The sequence below is a fragment of the Taeniopygia guttata genome, chromosome 4 (assembly GCF_048771995.1).
Source record: "Taeniopygia guttata chromosome 4, bTaeGut7.mat, whole genome shotgun sequence".
Lineage (NCBI taxonomy): Eukaryota > Metazoa > Chordata > Aves > Passeriformes > Estrildidae > Taeniopygia > Taeniopygia guttata.
The window spans coordinates 69,666,560-69,687,883 of NC_133028.1; the positions used below are offsets into that span (position 1 = coordinate 69,666,560).

Consider the following 21,324-nt stretch of genomic DNA (forward strand, 5'->3'; position numbering starts at 1 on the left):
ACAGTATTTCAGGCTAATAATCAGAGGGAAGTTGGAAGGAAACTGCCCTCCTTTCTAAAACCACAAATCTTTTATCACTACTGGGTTTTGCTCATTTACTTACAATCTCTGTTTTCAGCAAAGCCAGAACAGGAAGCAAACAGGAGAGGTGGAGACACAGTTAAGCCAAACAGAGTTATAGATGACATTACTTTAACAATAAAGTGTCATTCACAAAGACTATTGTACAGTTTTTAAGACAATTCAGTAGGGTTTGTCAGAGAACACAGCAACAGGTTTTTTCTAATTTTTTTCTCCAGAAACCTCCCTTGGCCTTTCCAGTCAAGAAGGACTCAATTGGCCTGACACACATGCATATCTTTGTTCCATCTCTGTCTCATCAACGTGGACTGACAACAAAGTAATTGCATTACCATACAAAGGCAAACAGCAAAGCTCCGATCCTCTTTCCTAGAAACAGCATCAAACATTGAGACAAGGATTTTAGGCCAGACAATGTATTTGAATGGAGTCATTACTATGGCTGGGAACAGAAGCTTGCTTTTGGGTACACAATGTCTTTTTGCAGGGCACAACCACCAAAGGTAACAAGCATCACAGCCCTGTTCTCCAAGTTCACCCTGCACCTTCGAGACAGAGGATAAAACATGTATCATCCAGCCAGGGTAAACCCATTCAGGGAACTTGTACTTGCCTGACTTCAGTTCCTTAAGCGTAGGCTCCCTCCTGAGTACATGCAGTGTTCCAACAACCCTCTTCCAGACCTAGAATAATGCTGTGAGAAATACACCACCAAATACACTCACTGGAGGAACCTTATTCTCTTTTAACTCACACTGGCAGGTTTTGGGTGTAATTTTATAAGGTTAAAAGGGTGCAAAATAAACATAAATAAATGGAGAACTGCAAATCTAACAAAGCCAGTTTCCTGCATTGAACATATTCTGACAGAGCTGTGAGGCATTTTTTCAGTGACCAGTTTCGCGGCCCTCTTTATGCTTCCCAAATAATCTCATGTTATTTTTTTACTGCACACAAGACGTAGCTGTTGTCAGCCTGTCCTCTTCCCATGCTGGGAACATGAGCCCTCTCAGGTGAGACTGCTGAGGAAGGAGAGGTGACTTTGCTCAGCGCTGCATGGAGCACCAGCTCCCTCTACTATGAGCCCTTCAGACAAAAATTCACTCCCCTTTGCACAGTCTTTTTCCAACACCTTCAGGTGAGGCAAAATGACAACACTAGTTCAGAGAAACTTCTGAGACCCTTTAAAAATTAGAACATTATCTTACCTGTAATACAGACCTGGAAAGGGCTTTCTCATGTACTTTCTCATCTCATCTCCTTATCTGTGGGTTTTAAATTATTAGACATCATTAGATGAGATGCTTTTGGCTGCCTTACCTGTAGTTTCACATCTGTTTTAAGGAGTTTTTTGGTACAAAAACATCCTGGCAGCATCCACACATAACTACCACTGATGTTCTGAGATTTGTAACAGTGAAAACAGCAGAAGACCTCAGTGAAACATCCTCACAGGTAAAGTGCAGTGTTATTAGTCCAATGACATCTGCACTTTTTCTTCTAAACTTCTGGTTTTAGCCAGAAGGTGTATTTCTGCCCTATCTGTAAAGTTCTACTAAGCTACCACAACAATTCAAATAAATGCTTCCAAGTCTGCATTAAAAATTTCTGCTTCCAAATGTTTGTTTACATCACAGTAGTATCTTGGAATCTTTTAAAAAGTTAAAGTAAATAATTAGTTCCTGATCATTTTAGCAAAAAATCTTCAAACCTCTTCACCTTCAGGACTCAAGAGTAAAAGAGAAGCACTGTATACGAGTCACAGCTTTATTTAACACTCACCTGCCCTTATGATAATTCAGGAGACAAACCTGGATTTATGGACTATAGCAACCATATAACGACTGCCCTTGAAACAAAGCTTCCCAGTAAAGACACATTTTTGCTGACCAATCCTTCCTCATGGCCAGCCAGTGTTTTATTTGGAAAATAAATATACAGCAAATAAGTACATCTCGCTAAAACAGCACAACTTCATTCCTACGACAGCTCTTGCTGGAGTTCAGAGGTGTTGCTTCTTAAAGCTGTACTTGGTGGCCAAGGCAGCCAGCATGTCCCTGTATGGCGTGGCTGAGTCAGATGTGGTCCTTGGAATGCGGCACAGCCGGCGGAAGGCGGGAGAGCGCAGCAGGAGGTTGTGGGACAGTCCCACGAGGCTCGAGGACAGCCAGTACAGCGCCATGGACTGCAACAAGACAAGCACGGGTCAGCTCCCTGGAGACAAGGAGAACACCAGCTTCAGGCAGCTCCTCCCAAGCCACAGCTGAGGGTTACTCCCAGGGACTGATGAAAATAACTCACCTAAACCACTCCTCCTCTCATTTCCAATAATGGCTTCCATGTGAAATGTAACTGTCTGTCTCTGAACTCTTCTGGGGAAAAGTGCCATCTACACTGATGCTTGACAGTTCTTAAATGAATTCATATTAAACTTGTTTCAACTTCTGTATTTGAAACAATAATTGAGCTAAACAACCAGACACTTTATTTTTGCTAAGAACACTCTGCAGTAGAAAACCTGGTAAAAATGAGAAGTGTTTGAAAAAAGATGTGGAAAATTTCCTAACTTAAGAACTACATTGGTTTCCAGTGAGCAAACATTTGCCTGTGTGTCTTACACAAAGCTTTCCTCTCCCTTTTCAGGCTACATGAAGGACATGAACACCTTTCAAGTTTGCAAAGTCTTCCTCCTTGAACAGAAATATCCCAAAGGCAACGAGATTTAAACATAGACACAGACAGAACACCTGACTCTTCTTAAGAATGAAGCAGTAGAAACATGGAACACCTGAGACCTTTGGGCTGTCCTTTAAGCACCAGAACAGACCAGCCACAAGTGACATCCCAGAGGTCACCTGGGTACTTACAGAGGGCACTGTGGCAGCAATAGGGATCATCACCACCGACACCGTGCGGAAGAAGTTCGTAAGAAGCTTCTGGATCCGTGAAACTGGCATTTTTGTCTGGGAAGCAAAGATCTGAAAGGGGATAAACTCACAGTTACAAACAAGCTCTTTTTGAAATGGCCAATGAAGATTAACACCCAGAAATCTCATTAGAGCAGCATTCTAAAAGAAAATGTAGTCAAGACTAAATATTACTAAAGCTCAAGTAGATCTGAGACGTGTCCCATCTGACCTGGAGGACCCTGAACTAAGACACCTACACAAGGAGCAAACAGAATGTGTTTCATTTCTGCCCAGTGCATTTAAAGCAGTGATATAATCTGCAGCCACCTTTATATGCTAGCCCTTTGCAGTCACTGCTGCTGGTTTATTCCACCAACGTACCTCCACCACCAGCAAATTCACCAGCCCCAGGGAAACTGGCAAAATCCATGTGGAATCGGGTGCCGTGAGGTCTGTGAACCACAGTGCTCCTCCTGAGGAAAACTGCTCTTGTACTACAGGAAAAATTGAAGAAAATACAGAATTCAGTACAATTTGCTGCCTCAGGTGAGCCAGAACTGTACTCGTGTTAAATCACAAACCCAAGTTTCTAGCTACGTTTTACCACGCGGTAAGTACAAAATAAAGAAATCCTTGGTTTAGCACTCTGCTACCAATATAACTAAGAAAAGTGAGAGACAGAAGCTGAGACCCAGCTTAGATCATAACAGCTGTGGACAGGTCAATCTGTGACAAAAAATACTTAGATCTAAAATATTTTACAACTCAATGAAGAAAATAAGAATGCAGTAACCTAGTGTTTATTTCCTGATTTTGAGAACATTGTATTTTGTCTTAGTAGCTGTATAACTAGCTAAATCTTTGCTTAAAAGAACAAACTATAAACTCTTGTCTAAAAAAAACAGTATATATATTTTTTTAAATTTATAAGACCCTCACATATTCACCTTATCTACAGTATTTCACATAGAAGGCAAAAAAACCACAGATTAATAGTGAGCGTGCTGTGGCATGTGTAATATGACTTGCTAAACAGGATTTTCAGACTACATTAAGATTAAAACTAATTTCAAATATTTATTACTTATTATTTATATTAATTAATTAATGAAATTTAAACTATACTAGGTTTAAAACCTAGTAGCTGACTGTTTTTTATATCAGCTTGTACATTAAAATCAGGACACTGCGTTCTTAAACCAAGAAGGTGCCTGTGAAGGCAGGAAGTGGATAAGAAGTGACAGTGAAAGATTGGTGTCCACGTGCAGCACCTATTTGTCACACAACACCCTTTTTCTGACCCCAAAAACTCTCCACAAATCCATTTCCCCCACCTGCAGAGCCCCGGGCACCGACGCTGCAGTTGCGCAGAGCCAGGGACACGCACACCCACATGGGGACCTGCACCCACAGCAGCAGGGTGGCTTTGAAGGGGTGGCAGTTGTCCCGGATGTACAGCTCCGTAACAATCCTCCGCATGTTCCTGGCGAAGTGCAACCTTTCGGGGAGAAAAGCACAAGCTCAGAGCTTTGAAATGAAACAGCATAAATAAATAAAGCCAAGCAGGGAAAGAAAATCTAAGCTGTGGGCAACGGCAGAATCTCGCTGCAAAAGTGTGGTTTGTGGGATCTTCCTTCCTGCCAAGCCCCACTCCGGAATGGATTCAGGAGGTGTGGACAATGCCCCTCGTACCTGGCCACCTTTTCGGACCAGCCCAGCTGCTTTCCACGCGCTGAAACTTCATAGCGAAGGCGCTGGGCAAGCTCCTTAATCTCAGGCTGCAGGTTTTCCAGCTAGCTAAAGAAAAGGAGAACTGTTTGGGCACAGTGGCAGGTAACACTCACTTCCTCTCCTCACCTCTGTTATTAGCTATCCCTGGCAACTCAACACCCGAACAAGTATTAGACTTACCACTGTAAAATTTAATATCTGTACAGGAATTAAACATACACATTGCCACCATATAATTTAATACATCTATGGGTATTACAGATATTAATTACTCTTCTATGACTTAATACCAGCACAGGCACCAAACATATTAATTACCACTGTAATTTAACAGCTGTAGGGGTAGTAAACGCCTGTGAGGGACAAGGCATCTTTGTAATGTTTTGTTCAACAGCAGTGAACACCTTTCATCTTTAAACAAAATAACCACGTGAAGGTAACAGTGACAAATAATTACAGTAACAATCAAAGATACTCTCTTACTACTGCAAAAAATGAAGACAGAATTTAGAAAGAAAATTATTTCTATCACAGCTGAAATCAGGGCAATTCTTAACAAGCATATTTTTGCCAGCATTCAGGACTTGTAATGAGCTACTCCACTTAAAAGACCCAGCTTTAATGGCACATCAATGATAAAAAAAAGTATAAAAACTAATAATAAAATACAAATATAAATACATAGTAATAGAAAATGCATATATGCTTAAGAAAAATCTTAAATTAAAAAACCAAAACCACAATAATATAATATAATATAATATAATGTATTACTTACAATATACTGTACGTAATATGTACGTAATAGATAAATATATTGTGTTATACATGATAGAATGCATAAACTATATATACATATAAAAATAAAATGAAGGCCATGAGGACACAACTTGGCAGCGTACAAAGTCACCACTCACAGCATAAGAGACCCCATTACGCGAGAGCGCAATAGACGCTCACTTCTACAACCAAAAAAAGCCCAAAACATAAGGAAACTGCTTTAAAACCCCCGAACGCCCCCAACCCCGCTGCAATGAAGGATCTGTGCTGTTCATTCCGCGGCCCCCTCAGGGCCTTTCCCGCCCCTCAGGGCCTCTCCCGCCCCTCAGCGCTCCCACCTTAGCCAACAGCCGGCCCTGCTGCGCGGCCAGCGGGAGGGTCACGGCGGTGCGCAGCACGGCGGCCCCGCCGGCGATGGCGGCCCACCAGGGCAGCCCGGTGGCCTCCTGCAGCGCCGCCAGCCCGCTCTCGGCCCAGTGCACGGGCGCGGACCGTGCCGCCCACTCGTACCAGCCCTCGGTGCCGCCGTGCCCGCCCGGCCCCGCTCCCGCCGCCGCCAGAGCCGTCAGGGCCGGCGGGGCCCGCGCGCCCGCCCGCGCCAGCCGCCACATGCCGACGGACCGGCTCCCCCCGCCGGGGCGCATGCGCGGCCCGCGCGCCGCCTCAGCGCGCCGCCCCGCGCCCGCCATGGCGGCTGAGGGCGCGGGAAGCGCCACCCGGTGCTGGATCGGAACTTGGCTGCTACGGGCCGGGAGCGGAGCCGGGAACAGTCCCACCGCCCTCCTGCCACATCACAGAGCGCGCTGGCTTGGCAAGGAGCCACGAGGATCGCGGAGTCCAACGCTAGGCCCTGCACCGGGCATCCCCAGGGATCGCACCTTAGGCCTGGGGGTGTTGTCCAAACCGGCTTTGGGCCAGCGTATCATCCCTTTTCCAATAAATACTTCTTCCCAGTAGCTAGCCTAAATTTTCCCTTTTTCCATTTGTACCTATTACTTGCTGTATCACTACAGTCCCTGACAAAGAGTCCCTCAGGCACTGGAAAGCTGCCATGAGGAGTCCACATAACCTTCCCTGCTCCAGGCTGAATGCCCCAACTCTCTCAGCCTGAAGATTATATTCAGAGTAATTAATCCTTACCAAGCACTTCATCATTCCACACTGGCAGCGTTCTCCTGCCCAGCCAGGTTCTGAACTGTCTTCTCATCCCTTCTGTGGCAAGGAGAGGTCAAAATACCCTTTAGACCATACGCTGCACTGTGTTCTCTTCCTCTCCATGTTTGCCCTAACCCTGGTTCTGCTCCTTTATCTCAAATAAACAGCACCTGCCCGCTCCCAAAAGAGTATAGTCCTTGGTTTATTGGACAAATAAAAAGCACTACATTGTGGGGGAAAAAGAAAAAAAAAGTATCAGGGAATAAAAATTGTCCAATTCCCCCCACCCAGGATCTCCCGTGCCCAAACCACTGCCACAGTGGTGGCATCAGGCCTGTTACTGCCCCAGCCACAGATTTAAGTGCCAGGTCAACAAAATACTCTGAATTCATGGTGCCAATAAATACTGAGCACTATTTACCAGTAGGCTTAATAATCAGTAACCCTCAACAGCACTACAGCCTGCACAAAACGATTGTAGCAGAGGGGAAGGGCACTCACCCACACCCTGGTAAGGTGCGAGATGGAGTTTCAAACCTTTTTCTGAGCAGTTCCTTGCTTTGGGATCCATTTTGCTACCACCAGATCTTCACAGGATGTATTTCAGGAGATCAGACTGCTGGAAAAAGGAACTTGCTTTTATTCAGTGCAGCATCTGAGGGTAGGTATATGGCCTTGGGCATGCAAAAGGTTTGAGGAAACCTCAAATATCACAATAGTTAAAAGGCAGTAGTTTCTGTGGCCAGCTGAGATGTTTCCTGGGTTTTTAAAGGAGGAACCATAATAAAACCAAATAATACTTCCTAAATCTGAGTTGTAGATCTCCTTTAAATGGTCTGTAAGGGAACTGTACAGGGATCCTGACTGGATCTGTGTTGCTGCTCACCCAGCTCGGCCTCACAGGACACACCCTCCTTCACCTCCTGCTACAGCTGCCCACAGGTGACAGCTCCTGACAATGCATACAGGAATTCCCACTTCGACTCTTCCAAATAAACCTTCATGGGCCTGATTCTGGAAGAGACCTGCCTCTGGAGCCTTCAGCAGGGAAGCTGTCCTCAAATGTCAAATAAGAAGTGTATGTATTTTCAAAAAATTCCAACACATTTGGAAAACACCCTCTGATAACGCCTGGGGTGTTTTTCTTTTTAAAACTTACTTAAATTACACAAGTAGAAAAGTTATGCTTATTAATAGTTTAATGTATGAAGGAAACATCCAGATTTCTGAATATGAAGGTACATATCTCACATTAATTTAAGTCTACATAAAGTAGAGCCTCTATAACTGACATATTGAAATTTACTTTCTGCTTAGCCATTTGTTATGTAAACAATTGTACATTTATTTGCCATTCTAAAACTTCAGGATCAAGTTTACATAATTTTGCTAAATTTCTGTGTTTGCTCAGAAGCAGTTTACAGTACTAAAACCAACCAGCCAAAGAACAGCTTCAACAGAAAGTTATGTCAAAAAAAAAAAAAAAAAGAGGAGGAAAGGAAAGAAGAAAGTCTAACTAAGTTGAAACATATGATGGTGGGGAATGGGCGGTCACAATGTTCACAGAAAAAGGTCAGTTAGTAAGTTCTTCTGCAAAAAGCCTACACACTTCAGTCAAGCACATCAGTAGAATGATCTGGGAGCACATAAACTGTTTCTGCCAATTGTGGTTTCCTCTGCAAAAAAAGGAATCTCAAGGCCAGCACGTTGATCCCACTCAGCCCAGTTGGTTCATATGCACACTGTTCATGTGAGGTGTCCAAGTTCCAGTCCACACCTGCAAGAGAAACCTGTGTAAACACCGTGCTTTGGGCAGCTCCAAGCAGGGCACAGCCCACAGGAGGCTGCAGGGCTCACTGTTTTTCCCCTACAGGACAAGTAATAGGGCTCTGGGTGTGCAGCACATGATTTCCCAGCCCAGCTCCCAAATCCCTCCATGCCCAGAGCAAGGGACATGCTCTCTTCTTGACCTTAACTTCAGACAAACAAGAACTTGATTTCTGCCACCTTATTTTCCTTTAACACCTTCAGCTCTGGGGAATCCCAGATCTAACCAAGTAAAGCTTTCTTTGGGGGACAAAGTTTCCTCATGAAACCAGAAATCACCTTACAGGGACTAGAAGCCACTTCAGAGCAGTACCTGAACTGTGGCCAAGCCCCCTCTCCCCTCACACCTATGGTCTACCAGAGCTGGGAGCGCTCCCCAGAGTTTGGATCATTCCCAAGCAAATTAAGTCCAGAAGCATCTTTATTTAGTAACAGTGTAACAGGGATCACTGTCCAATTAAACATAATCACAGGATATAATCTAACCAGAGCTACCATTATAGTATTAGTTCCTGAGTACGAACAAGAGGTTTAAGGGAATTAATCCCTCTGCCTAAATTATATTTAGTGGACAAGCCAGGCAAGATCAAAACAGCAAAGAGCTACTTACTCCCTTCCTTGGTGTGCTCCTAACACAGTCACAACATCCTCAACTACAGAGCCCAGCAGCAGTCCGGCTGCTGTGTTCCCTTCTTGGGAAGGGAAAGCTTAACTAACAGCACATAAATTGCTTTTCCTATGAAATTTTGCCCCAAGATTTCTTTTCCCAAATGCCTAACTGCACAGAAAGGAATCACCATACATTTTGAGTAAAATACACAGTGCAAAAAACATAGAGCAATTACCGTCTGAGGCCCATTGTTTTCTGTGGAATTTGAAACCATCTTTATCAGCGAGTTCCAAGATGGGTCAGCAGCATGAGGCCCGTTAAAGATGGGGCCTCCAGTACCATCTGTGATGGGGGCTACAGGAGGAATTATGGCGTTCCCATACACAGAAAAAGGCATTCCCTGAGGGGAAGGAAAAGGACAGTCAGGGTGCTTTCACGAATGCCACTACTAGTGCATGGACAGAAGAACAAAAAGGGGATTCACGCTGCGTATGGGGGCCAAGGAGGTCATTACCCCAACTTTTGGGAAGTCCATGTATCCTGCAGGGACGGGCTGATGGAATGTACCGGAAGGCGTTACAATTCCCGTGCTGTCTCTCTCCATGGCTTGGTGCGAGAAGACGCCTGGATCAGACATGGGCCTGTGGATCATGTGGCTGCCCATGCCGCTGTGACACCAGTCCACTTTATCTGCCAGCACAGAGACACGGCGTTAGCAGGGCACCCTCCGCGCCCGCCGGCCAGCCTGCAGCTCTCAGCCCCCACCCGCACCACAGCTCAGAGCACTCGGCATGGATGGAGAACACCAGCAGTGCCACCTGCAGGGCCAGGAGCCCTGAGCCGCTGCCAGGAGTTTGGGACAGTTACCTGCAACCAGAGCGTTGCCCCTGCAACTTTCCTCCATTTCAACAGCAAAGCTGGAATTTGGGCTAACTCTCCCTCCTCCAAAAACCTCAATTCCTCGTGCCTTTGGTGCTGTGGAAAGGGTATGTACACTATGAAGACTATTTGCTCTATTTCACTATCATCTTCCATTAAGTACTTAATATTCTAAGGGACACAGAAGTATCTGTGCAAACCAAAACCAGAAAATGACGAACTGCAGATATGGGCTCATGTGCTAATTCTGTGGATTCATCAGAGGCACTCTGGTATTCGTGCTACAGTTCAAACCCCAGACATTCAAAAATACAATTTTCAAAACAAAACATAAAAAAAATTATTTGGAGAAGGGGTACAGAAACATTTCTGAGGCACCCTAATACTCAAGTAGAGAAGAGCCAATCCCATTGTGAACTGAAAATCAAAACGTTGAAGTAATTGACTGGAGCAGAAAGAAAGCAGCATCCCAAAAGCCAAGACAGGCACAAAGGACAACTTTTACAGCCACACAATGCAAATAAATAGTGAATTTATCTGGGAAAAGAGCACCAGTGAAATAAAAAAGGATTTGTATTTGGGAAAAAATTCCACCACAGTCAGTCAATTAAAACCTTCAGCTGTCTGGACTCGGTCAAGAAGCAGAACATATTGCTCTGAACGATGGAGCAGTTCCAATCCTTGCAGGTTTTCCAGAGCTGATTGGATAAAGCCCTGAGCAATTCAGACAGAACTCATGGCAAACCCCATTTTGTGCAGGAGGCTGACAGGACATCCAGAGGTCTGATCCAACACAGTCTCAATATTCATATCCCCCATCCCAAGCAAAAAAAACCTAAAGAAATTAAAAATGAACGCCCCAAAAAAACCCAATCAATATGAAGAAAGTTCATCAGTTGCCCAGAAATTGCATCCAAGACTCCTGACAAGTTTGGTAAGAAAAGCTGTAGGGATGATTAAATGAAATTGTTAATTTCTGAAACATGAAATTTTATGTGACCCCTGGAGAGCCAAGAGCCTTGTGGCAGTAGAAGGCAAACGTCTGAAAAGAACAAAGGAAATCCAAATGTGGAATATCACTTTATAAAAGCACATCCTCAGCACAAAAAGTTCTACCTTAGCTACAAATTAAATATTAACTTCTACTGTACAAACAACCTCTTTATCAACAAGAAACTCCAGACAGTTCTCTTGTGACACCTTAATTTCCCCTCTTCCTAAATTCAGTGATCCTCACTGTGTTCATCCCTGGAAGGCCTGTTTTTATTTTTCCTGCTCCTACTTGGGAGTACCAAATCTTCATAGGCAGGACATTTCAGAACACCCGAGGGCTTCAGAAACCTTGTTAAAACAATTAAGTGGACAGGAAGGCTCGAGAAGCCCTTGCTCCAAACCTTTTGGAAAGAACATTTCTGTGTTTTCAGGCACTCAATTCTGCATGATCCTGTGCTGAAGACAAGTTTGGCAAACACAACGCTGTGATCAACTCAAGTGCATCTATGAACAACACCTACCTTGACTGCCACCTATACCTTCGAAGGACCAGATCCCACTGTGTCCCACTGGAGCAGCCAAGTTGCTCCCAATTACAGAAGGAGCAGACGTTCCAGTTTGTCTAATACGTGCAGACCGTTCAGTCCCAATAGGAACAGGAACTTTTCTGTCCTGAGAAACGTTACTGGGTTTTTCTGATCCCAAGGACACTGCTGAAGGGGTGGGAGAGGGTGCTCGTACTCCAGAGGACACGGACTGAGCAGGAGATTCTGCAAGGAGAGCAACAGGAGCACTTAGTGATGGTGGCCAGATCCCACAAACCTATCCTTCAATGTCCAACAGCTGACAAGAGGGAGCTGGTTAATGCCACATTCATCCACCTCAGGATAATTTTCTTTCCAGATCACAGAGATATTCATCACTGATTTAGCCCCTTATATAAAATGCTTATTATGCCCCAGTAGCTCAGCCACTGGAGGACACACACCACAAAACCTTAACTAAGCATCACTGTCCATCAGCAACAGAGGATTTGAGGATTATATCCTACACCAGAGCTGAAATAAGCCCACATAAACTCATGTCTTTGTTGGGTTTGTTTCTTCTTCTTCTTGATTTGTTCCCTGGGTATTTTTTTTTTTGTCATTGTTTTTGCCTATGAACATGTTCCCTATAAATAAGCCAGCACTCAACAGCTTATTTGTTTTCTGTCCAAAATACTCCTAACTGCAGGTGCCAAAGGTAGAGGAAGGTACCAGAACCTGCCCTGAAGATATTCTCCCAGAATTCCTTATGCAGGACAATTTTATTTATACAGCAGCTTCCTGCTGACCAGAACTCACCATTTGATGCTGATGAACATGGAGGCAATAAACTAAGAGGGGAAAAATGCTGTCTGTTAAAATTAGCAGCTGCAGGCGCTCCGCCCAGCGGTGTCCCGGGCGCGTAGATCTGCCCTCCCGACAGGTTCGAGGCAAAGGTCCCCAGGTGTGTAGAAGAAGGTGTTACAGAAGCATAGGGAGAATCCATACTGACAATACCTGCGAGAGAAAACAGGCACAAGTGACTCCCACAAGTCCAACACTCCAGCAAGAGGTCACCCGTATCATGGAAATAGAAAGGAAAACTTTTATCCAATCCGTCTTAGGGAGTGTGTGTTACAGCTTTCCAAAGGAAACTGGAGCATTAAGCTTCACACTCTGCAAATCTATCTGGTATGTGGCAGTTGTGCTCTACACTTAAATCAAGAATGATTCTTCCTTAACATCAAATGCCACCAATTAGCCAAGACAGTCAAAATACAGGAATTACTGCTCCCTTCATGTTCTCTTCAATGAAGAAAGTGAAAAACAAAATCTTAGGGATCTAAGACTTATGCATTTGTGTATATTTGGGACATACAGGGCCCTAATCAAAATGTTGACTAGTATATCAAGATGAAAAAATTCAACACCATCATATTCACAAAACAGGAATGAAAGAGCTGCTCTATCTTTCACACCATTAACAGATCAGTGGTGCTACAAAATCGGGCAGAGATGGTCCAAACCATATATGTACTTTCTGGAAGCTACATAACAGATTCTGTGACAACCCCTTGGCCTCCGTTTTGGGCAGAAAACTCAACAGTACACTAAAAAATGCAGGCAGTCAAGGAAATGACATTTTTTGCATCCAATTTTGAAATTAAGAGAACACACCTCTTGCAAGTTACAAGTTCATAGCAAAACACCACTTTTTTTACCATATTAGCCCTTGGAAAATGCTGCATATTTTTCTGCAGTCTCAGGACAAGGTATGACAAAATTGCACAGCCACTATCAGATAGGGAAGGGAGGAGGAAATGAGAGTGTTTCATTATCTCAGCTATTGGAGAGGAACAGACTGGAATAGCAAAGCCCTATTTTACCAAGCCCATCAGCTGCCAAACAGTTACTAGATTTGACATGGCACTTAAAATGAACTCAGCTTAAAAAACAAGAATAAACTGTACTATTATGGTAGGGACACAAGCCAGAGACTTACCTGAGGGACTTGGAGCTGGCCTCTGTAACGGTGGCCTAAAACCTGGGGCTTTGGAAGTATCAGACTGATGTAATGGATCTGAATTTGGCAAAAATGAGGACTTAGCTGAGAGCATGGATTCTGGTGTTGTCTGAGAGGAAACGACGGACCCACCCCAGAAGGCATGAGCAGACGTGGGGCTGTTCTCAAACAACGTACTAAAGGGCCCAAAAGGCAGAGTAGCACTGAAGTTGTTCCCCATGGGCTTGTTCGCTGGGTGGGCCGAATTCTGAGAAGCACTTTGTGTACTTAAGGTAGAAGGAAGCTGCACTGAAGAAGGAACGCTGTGGGGCCTTTTGATGTGGTTAACGTTGAGGACTGCGACAGAGGAGTTTTGCACAGGAGCTGGATTCTTGGGGACGCTGCCAGTTCCATGGACAGGCGGTCTGATGGCTGGGGTTTCCATCTTGGCTGGGGGCTGAGCAGACCCCATGGCCGGCTGGGACACGGGGTAGGTCATGGGAGCGTTGCTCGCGCCTACCGCCGGAGCGGATGAGCTCGTCGCCGCTAAATTCGGAGGCACAACCATGCGAGGATCTGGTGCAGGAACCTGAGGTTGCTGGAGAGGGGGCCTGGCCTCTGGCAGAGGAGCTCCAGGGGGCTGCTGATGAGCAGGATGCACAGAGGAGCTGCTGGTCCCAGGATTGGGCTGCCTGCTGCTGGTCGAGCCGCCCGCATCCACCGTGGGCGGGCTCCCCACGTCTGGCTCAGACGGAGGCGCACCTTTGTTGGGAGAGGCTGCCGCGCAGTCGGGAGGACTGCTCCTGGAGACGCCCGCCGGCTGCGCAGGAGGAGAGGGAGATGAGGGGGAAGATGCAGGGTAGTGTTCTTTGGCAGTAGGAGTCGGATACGTGGTGTTCGTGGGCGCCGTGCTCGTGTTGCTCGCCGTGGTCGTCACGGTGGTGGTGGTGGCGTTGGACGTCTTCACCACCGTGACGAACAGCTGCCTCCTGACCGAAGGGGAGCTCGGGTTGCCGCTCGCCGAAGATCCAGGCACAGTAGAAGCCACTGAAGTCGTTGTTGCCGTGGGACTCGTGGTCAAAGAACTTGCTGAATTCACCTGAGAACCGCTGCTGTTCTGGCTGTTGTGGCGAGGCACCATGTGAGGTTTCGGCGAGTTCGTAGCTCGGGCGGGGCTCAGCGGCCTGACGGGAAACGGACCCCACGTGGACTGGGCTGGTGGGAAGGTACCTCCGAAGTGCGTCATGGGCAGCCGCGGCGGACGGATCTGCTGGAACGTCTGAGCAGCGAGGAGCGCGTGTGCAAACTGCGGAGGAGGATATGCCAACGGAAGAGAAACTTGGAAACCAGGCCGCACGTTGTTCACGGGGTTCTTAATGCTTTTATGACTGGATGCTGAGGAGATTGCAGGCACGGTGAGCGCGGAGGCGGTCTGAGATGTTGACGAAGCAGCTACAGTGGTCACTTTGATGCCCACGAGAGAACTGTTAGCAGCTGTAGTGGTGGCAGGTGTCGAGGACCCTATTTTGGAATTTACAGTTGAACTTTTCAAACGGTTCTTTGGAATAAGTTCATCTATTTCCTTATCTGGATCCTTAATCAGAGCATTGATCAACTGTGTGGCCTGTCTGGTTGACTCTGTGCCACCCCTACAAAAAAAAAAGGATAGAAAAAGCGCATCTAAAGCATTTACGCATGTTATAGCCAAAGACCTCCCACACACAACCCAAACCTGTCTGCTATCATCCCAACACAAATCAGAAAGTAACTGTCTATCCAAAAACTGAGCTTGGCACGGTCCTGCTGCAGACAGCTACTCAACAAGTTCAAGTTGAATGCCCCAAATCCCAAAAAACTCAAATGGATAAACTATTTGCTTCCCTAAATATGTCTTCATGTTTCACCATGTACTAACAAGCCCAAACACAGAACCCCAACATTTATGTTTCACCTTATCTCACAAGCTGTCTTTTGTACCTGCTGGTGGTTATACTCTGTTTCCCCATCCCATTCATCTCCCCTGCTTCCAAGAGATCTTCCAAGGAACAACCAGATCAAGCCTTTAATTTTCCTATGCAGACAAACATTCTACAAGGAGAGAATACCCACAGGACGGACCAATGCAGGATCCTGCTTACCTTATTGTGATGATTCGGTCTCCAGTTTTATCCTTCTGTTTGTCAATATCTATATGTGCTCCCGTGCACTCCCGGATCGCGTTGATGTTACATCCTCCTCTGCCAATAACTCTGGAAATCACAGTTGATGGGACAGAAACCTTCTTGGACCTATATAAAAGAAACAACATTAAGTAGGAAACACATCCTTGGCAAGAAGCTGTGGGCAGGCTGGTCAAAAGCATACTGTATTTTCTGATTCAACACATGCAGCAGCAACTTTGTGAGATCTCAAACCCACTAAGAAGGTGGTCATTCAGTAACTCCAAGCAGGGCTACACAAAGGACAGCATCAAAGGGAATTAGGGGAATTATTCTGCTTACCTTCTCACAACTTCCTTCCAACCTTCTTCTCTTTTCTGACCACGTTTAGGACTAGCAATGGTTAGCTTTCCGTTTGGAGAAGAAAGGGGAGAAGGAGCGGATTTTGTGCAAGTAGACAAGGAATTACTTGTCACTTCATTAATAACTTCAGACAACCTGCAAAAGGAATTAAATGCTGTCATTACGTGGGGGAGAAAAAAAGGATGACTTGCATTTTGCATTTACGGTCACAGGAACTTACTTGATGGATGACTTGCCAGGCACTGCTTTCCTCTCATCCTTTGGACAAGTGACGAGCACCGATGGTTGCTTTTTGTTGCTCTGTGTGTTAGTGACAGCTGTGGAGGAATGATTGTCACTTTTGTGGCTGCTGTTGCTATTGCTGCTCTCATCGCTGCAGCTGGAGATCCTCATATTGTCACTGTCACCACTCTCGCTAGTGCTGCTGCTCTTGGATTCCCCATTCACCTTCTCAGGTTGGCTATAGGAAATGGGAAGCTGATCATCGAATATTATCTGAACATTATCAGGGGTTACTTTGTTTTTCCTGTTTTTCCTCTTGGAGCTCGTTGTGGTGATGGTGTTATTTCTCTTCCCATGAGAACCTGCCAACGTAGTCCAGGTTGCAGATATACCTATGGTGGTGGTGGTGGTAGCACTGGGAGGCTCCATTGGGACCTCAGGATCATCTGATAGAAGAGTAAAGAAAAAGCAGGACTAATTTAGCTGGTCTGAGGAAACTTGAGTATTTTGCCTTCCAAATCACATCTGTCCTATCAAAAAATCTTAGGACTAAATTTTTTACAAAGCTCCAAGAAACCTACAAAACCCTTGACTATGAGACATCCATAAATCTATTACAGATGTCATACCAGCTCATACCGAATTTCATTCTTTTCTTGGAATAATTGCAGTAATCACCTTCAGCTTTTAACTTCTCCTTCTCCTGAGCAGCTTGAAGTTCAAAATTCTCTTTATTTTTTGCTTCTATTTCTTCTAGTTTTCGCCTTTGTTCTTCTTTTTTCTTCCTCCTTTTCTCTTTTCTCTTCTCTCTTTTGGCAGCCAGAGCCAGTCTCCTGCTTTCTTCCCTTAGCTACAAGTCAAGCACATGGAACAGCATTACAAGATGTCCCATGCATTTCAAGAAATTAAATGCTTTTTATTTCCTTGGACTTTTCTGTTTTATTTCTACTACAGTACTATGGTTTTTAGTAAATTAGTTCTTTTTTTAATATTTAGGATACAAAATTTGGTTTAGACCTAAAATCCATATGAATGACTAGAAAATGCCACACTCGTTTTTTCTGACAAGTCATATTCAGAAATCCTTCTTTTGGTACGGAGGAAATAGTTACAGTGGCATTTCCTGATCCAGTGTCTCTGAATAATAGCAAAGTTCAAGGGTTACCTGAACAAGAAGATGCTCAGCTCTGGACACTCCAATTATGGTCACTACACACACTCCTATACCCCAATAACTGCTTTTACCGACCTTATCATTTTGAAGGAACGTGAAATTGGAATTTTAAGAGAGAAATATTCCCAGCCGCAACTCTTTCCACTTGCCTTCTCCAAGTCCAGTTCCTCTAGCAGAATGCTTGCATTTTTGTTGGCTTCTGCAGCCTGTCTATCTTTGGCTTGAACAATTGACTCCATGCACAGGTGGCACTTCTTCAGCATCTCCTGAAATGACAAAGCACATTGAGAACAAAGTGCCACGTGTTCCCATTTCTTGCTGAAAAATGGTGGCCAATGAGCTGAAGAGAGGTCATATCACTGTCTCTGAAGCTGAGACACAACACTGTTCCTTGCCAAGTGTTTCCTTCCCCCCCCATCTTACCTTATCAGTGATGGTCGCGATGTATCTCATGCACTCCGAGTCAGACGGGAACTGGTTCACCTCTTTCACCAGGTAACGCACCACTTTCACATGACCCTGCAAAACAAATTTCAGGGACAACACTGTCTATCAGACCAGCTGCCTCTGGTTTACTGAGAAACGCTTCAGCCCCAGCACTCCTTGCAAAATATTTATTTGCAACTCCTCAGCACATGAAGCTCTCAACACATCTTTTGAGATCTTTCTCACCTTTGGAACTAGTGAGGCACATTTCTGCACATTTCTGACACCAGAGAAGGCAAGTAATTACCTCTTGTCAGGTTGCCCTTACTCCACAAGTACCTGCACAAACTTCTGCCTTTTTTGGGGCAGTTTTCAAATGCCCAACTCTAACAGCTTAACAGCTACAGGCTTCTGCAATGTTTGCAGTAATGCAACACCTCAACTACACCCTCTTACTAACAGAAATCATTTGTAGACTAATCAGGCTAAACCACACTTTTTGGACCAAAGTCCTCACCCTCTCTTGCCTAAGGAACCAATCCTATTTCCCCCCCAGTTCTATCACACAGAAACAGACACCAGAACCAGACTCACTGAACTGCCCATAAAGCAAACAGCAATTAGAATTGAACTCTGATATTACACAGGTGACACACGTATCTGTTTCTGAAGATTCAAGGCCAAGTAAAATTAACTGAGATATTATTAAATATGTAGATTCTGTCAGTATGTTCTACTTCTAACAGCTATGTAGGGATGAGCAAGACAATGCTAGCTAAGAGCCAAGCTAAACTTCACAATCTACCTTTCGGAAGGCTGCCATGAGAGGAGTTATTTTCCTGTTATCAGCTGCATCCACGTCAGCTCCAGCCTGGACCAGCAGCTGGACAACATCAAGATGCCCCCCATTTGCTGCCAGCCACAGTGGAGTATTCCCCTTCTTGTTCCGCACATCGATGTGAGCTCCCCTACAAAACCAAACACATTCCTGCCTTTAGGCAAAAGGAAGCACTCTGACCCCAAGAAGAACTTAATTTGAGTAGCTGAGATAAGTTAAATTTTTTGGTAAAAATCAGACACACAGAACCTTTCCCATTTCCTGACCTTTACTGGCTATTTGAAAATATTACTGTATATTAGGAAAATGAAGCCTAAACACAGCCACATTTTCCTTTAAGCTGCTCACTTGCCAACACCATACCTGCTAATGAGGAGCTCACAGAACTTGTAGTGCCCTTTGTCTGCCGCAATGGTTAAAGCTGTGTCTCTGGATGAAGGTACTGGGGGAGCATTGACATCTGCACCTTTGTCCAGCAAGACCCTGCCCACTTCTGCATATCCCCCAGAAGCTGCTTCCATCAAGGGTGTGAGACCAGTCTGGGACAACAAGCAGGAGAAAGAAGCCATCAGTGAGGGGTGAGTGGCTTACCTGAGACACAGTATTTATCTGACTCACAAACATAATGGATTGCTGTCCTTACACTTGTAAGCGCCTCAAGATGAATCAACACTTCTCTGAAGAAACACATTTTTTGATGAGCTTTGCAACCACCAAAATCTTAGCCCTTAAATGCAGCTATTTTTTTTCTATATGGTATCTGGTTCAGTTCAGTTATCTGGACTAGAGAACTCGAGAAGCTGACTTGCACAGAGTCAGGAAAATCAGGTACCAACACAGACACGGTGACTTACAAGCAGCATTCTCTGGAGACCCCTCCAGCTGTTTGCTCTTTACCTTGGCTCTGTGTTCCACATTAGCTTTTCTATCAAGTAGCAGGCTGACCACCTCAGTTCTTCCTTGAAAACAGGCCAGAGTCAGAGCTGTATTCCTGTTGGTCTCGATCTGGGCATTTATATCAGAGCCCATGTCCAGTAACAGCTTGACAGCAGCAGTGTGCCCATTCATGGCTGCCAGCATCAAGGGAGAAATGCCCAATTTGCTACCAGTTCTGAAAGAGAGGCAAGAAAGAGCCAAAACTGATTTTAAGGTCATTTCAGAAATGTGACTATAATAAACTGTTGGAGGCAGGGTACTTACACAAGACTGAAAAATCAGCTGCAAACCAACTTCTACTGAACCTACAAGAGGTTATCCACAGCAGCATGGTTTGGCAAACTGACGGGCATCTCTTATAAAGTGTGCTTGTAACTTATAGCCTGTGCTTGGCCCTTTCCTTGTACCCGTGCAGCTCACACCTGAGCTGTTTTCTAACTCCCAACAGATGCAAAAGCATGGCATAAATGCACACACAGAGAGAAACTAGGCAGGGAAAACACACACACCTTCCTCACATAACTCACAACCAAGCACATGAGATAAGGGCTATAAAGGGAACTTGCCTGGAATTGATTTCTGCCCCAGCATTCAGCAGAATCTTGATAATGTTCACGTAGCCACCTGAGGCGGCAAGGCTCAAAGGTGTGTAATCAGACACATTCCTGTGCTCCTTGTTTGCCCCTCGAGCTAGCAGCAACTCCACCACCTGCAGTGTTGCAACAAATAACATCTGGTTTTCTCCCAAACTTCAAATCTATTCAAGACAAATGCTTTTTAGACCTTAATGTTTTGTTGGAAGATGTCAAAGGTAAGAAAGTTGCTTTTATCAGTTGCTTTGCTATACTCCTTGCCTTGATGACCGGATGAGGCCACACCTGTGATCCCAAAAAAAGCTTCCTTTAAAATAAAAAAAAAATCAATCATGGCTGCTTGTGAGTCTGCCAAATTCAACAGCACAGTAAGAAAAAGCAGATCTCCTCAGGATTATTTCAGCTGGTTTTAAAGCCTGCCAGACCCAGAGATTCAGCTTCAATATGGTGCACAAAGTATTCGTACTTTTTTGCCTCTCCTGCAGAGGACTTGACAAGAAACTGAACTGTCTAGCAACTTAAAAACACAGTGTGCATTAAAGTGAAAACCCATGGTGTCACTTCCATTGCAATGTTAAATTTGCTTCACTTTCAGGTTTTAAGCATTAAAAAAGTTTAGATCAGACCTGCACAATTCTCAATCAGAATGTTTCTCCATGAAATCCTAGAATAAATATAGTGTCAAACCCAAAATTTGGGCAGGAGGGTGTTCCTGACATCATCTCTGCTGCCCAAAGCCCAGATTTTTCCCATTTTTTCCCCAAAAACTATGACAAGGCTCATATATGGAACCCATTTGTGTCCAGCTCCTGATTCTCAGCAAGAATAATCATGACAGCATTCATTTCATATCTGCATCTAATTATGCTGGTAAAAGTCCCATAATGGGGAATTAATGACTGCATTCACGAGGATACCTGCACAGCACCAGTCCCATTATCAAAAGAGAAAAAGCAGTCTATATGAGACACATGGTAATGTGTAAATTGGAAATTGTGAAGCTCTTTGCATCTTTTTTAAACATACAACCCATGTGACTGTATCTTTTCTGGAAGATTCTTGTACTGTACCGACACGGTATGTCATTGACACACTGTTTCTGAAGATTTAAGGTTTACTTTA

General features: G+C 44.7%; 2 protein-coding genes across 15 annotated transcripts in view; both read right to left on the reverse strand.

The window, feature by feature from the left end:
• Positions 1–1,958: 1,958 nt before the first annotated feature.
• On the reverse strand, positions 1,959–6,205 carry COX18 (cytochrome c oxidase assembly factor COX18). Of its 4 annotated transcripts, none has more exons than XM_002192434.7 (6): positions 5,840–6,205; positions 4,683–4,783; positions 4,325–4,488; positions 3,372–3,484; positions 2,949–3,059; positions 1,959–2,266 (listed from the first exon to the last, which is right to left on the reverse strand). In XM_002192434.7, the coding sequence occupies exons 1-6, from the start codon at positions 6,188–6,190 to the stop codon at positions 2,084–2,086; spliced, it is 1,023 nt and encodes a 340-aa protein (XP_002192470.6). In that variant the 5' UTR covers positions 6,191–6,205; the 3' UTR covers positions 1,959–2,083. The 4 variants fall into 4 exon arrangements, with proteins under 4 accessions (XP_002192470.6, XP_072785025.1, XP_030128091.4 ...); XM_072928924.1 differs by having other exon boundaries at positions 4,683–4,787; positions 6,012–6,127; XM_030272231.4 differs by having other exon boundaries at positions 4,683–4,787; positions 5,840–6,097.
• Positions 6,206–7,837: 1,632 nt separating this feature from the next.
• Positions 7,838–21,324, reverse strand: part of ANKRD17 (ankyrin repeat domain 17) — a 67,975-nt gene continuing 54,488 nt past the window's right edge. For 4 of the 11 annotated variants that reach the window (XM_072928919.1, XM_072928913.1, XM_072928912.1 and 1 more), the window contains 17 exons: positions 20,176–20,318; positions 19,571–19,784; positions 19,037–19,212; positions 18,641–18,803; positions 17,833–17,928; positions 17,559–17,675; positions 16,875–17,085; positions 16,234–16,681; positions 15,993–16,148; positions 15,630–15,779; positions 13,492–15,140; positions 12,309–12,506; positions 11,487–11,735; positions 9,961–10,068; positions 9,608–9,783; positions 9,329–9,493; positions 7,838–8,433 (listed from right to left, as the gene is read on the reverse strand). In XM_072928919.1, coding sequence (XP_072785020.1) covers positions 8,374–8,433; positions 9,329–9,493; positions 9,608–9,783; positions 9,961–10,068; positions 11,487–11,735; positions 12,309–12,506; positions 13,492–15,140; positions 15,630–15,779; positions 15,993–16,148; positions 16,234–16,681; positions 16,875–17,085; positions 17,559–17,675; positions 17,833–17,928; positions 18,641–18,803; positions 19,037–19,212; positions 19,571–19,784; positions 20,176–20,318 — 4,479 coding nt within the window. In that variant the 3' untranslated portion in view covers positions 7,838–8,373. The remainder of the gene's footprint in view (positions 8,434–9,328; positions 9,494–9,607; positions 9,784–9,960; positions 10,069–11,486; positions 11,736–12,308; positions 12,507–13,491; positions 15,141–15,629; positions 15,780–15,992; positions 16,149–16,233; positions 16,682–16,874; positions 17,086–17,558; positions 17,676–17,832; positions 17,929–18,640; positions 18,804–19,036; positions 19,213–19,570; positions 19,785–20,175; positions 20,319–21,324) is intronic. The other 7 variants (XM_072928918.1, XM_072928917.1, XM_072928920.1 and 4 more) reach the window with 3 other exon arrangements.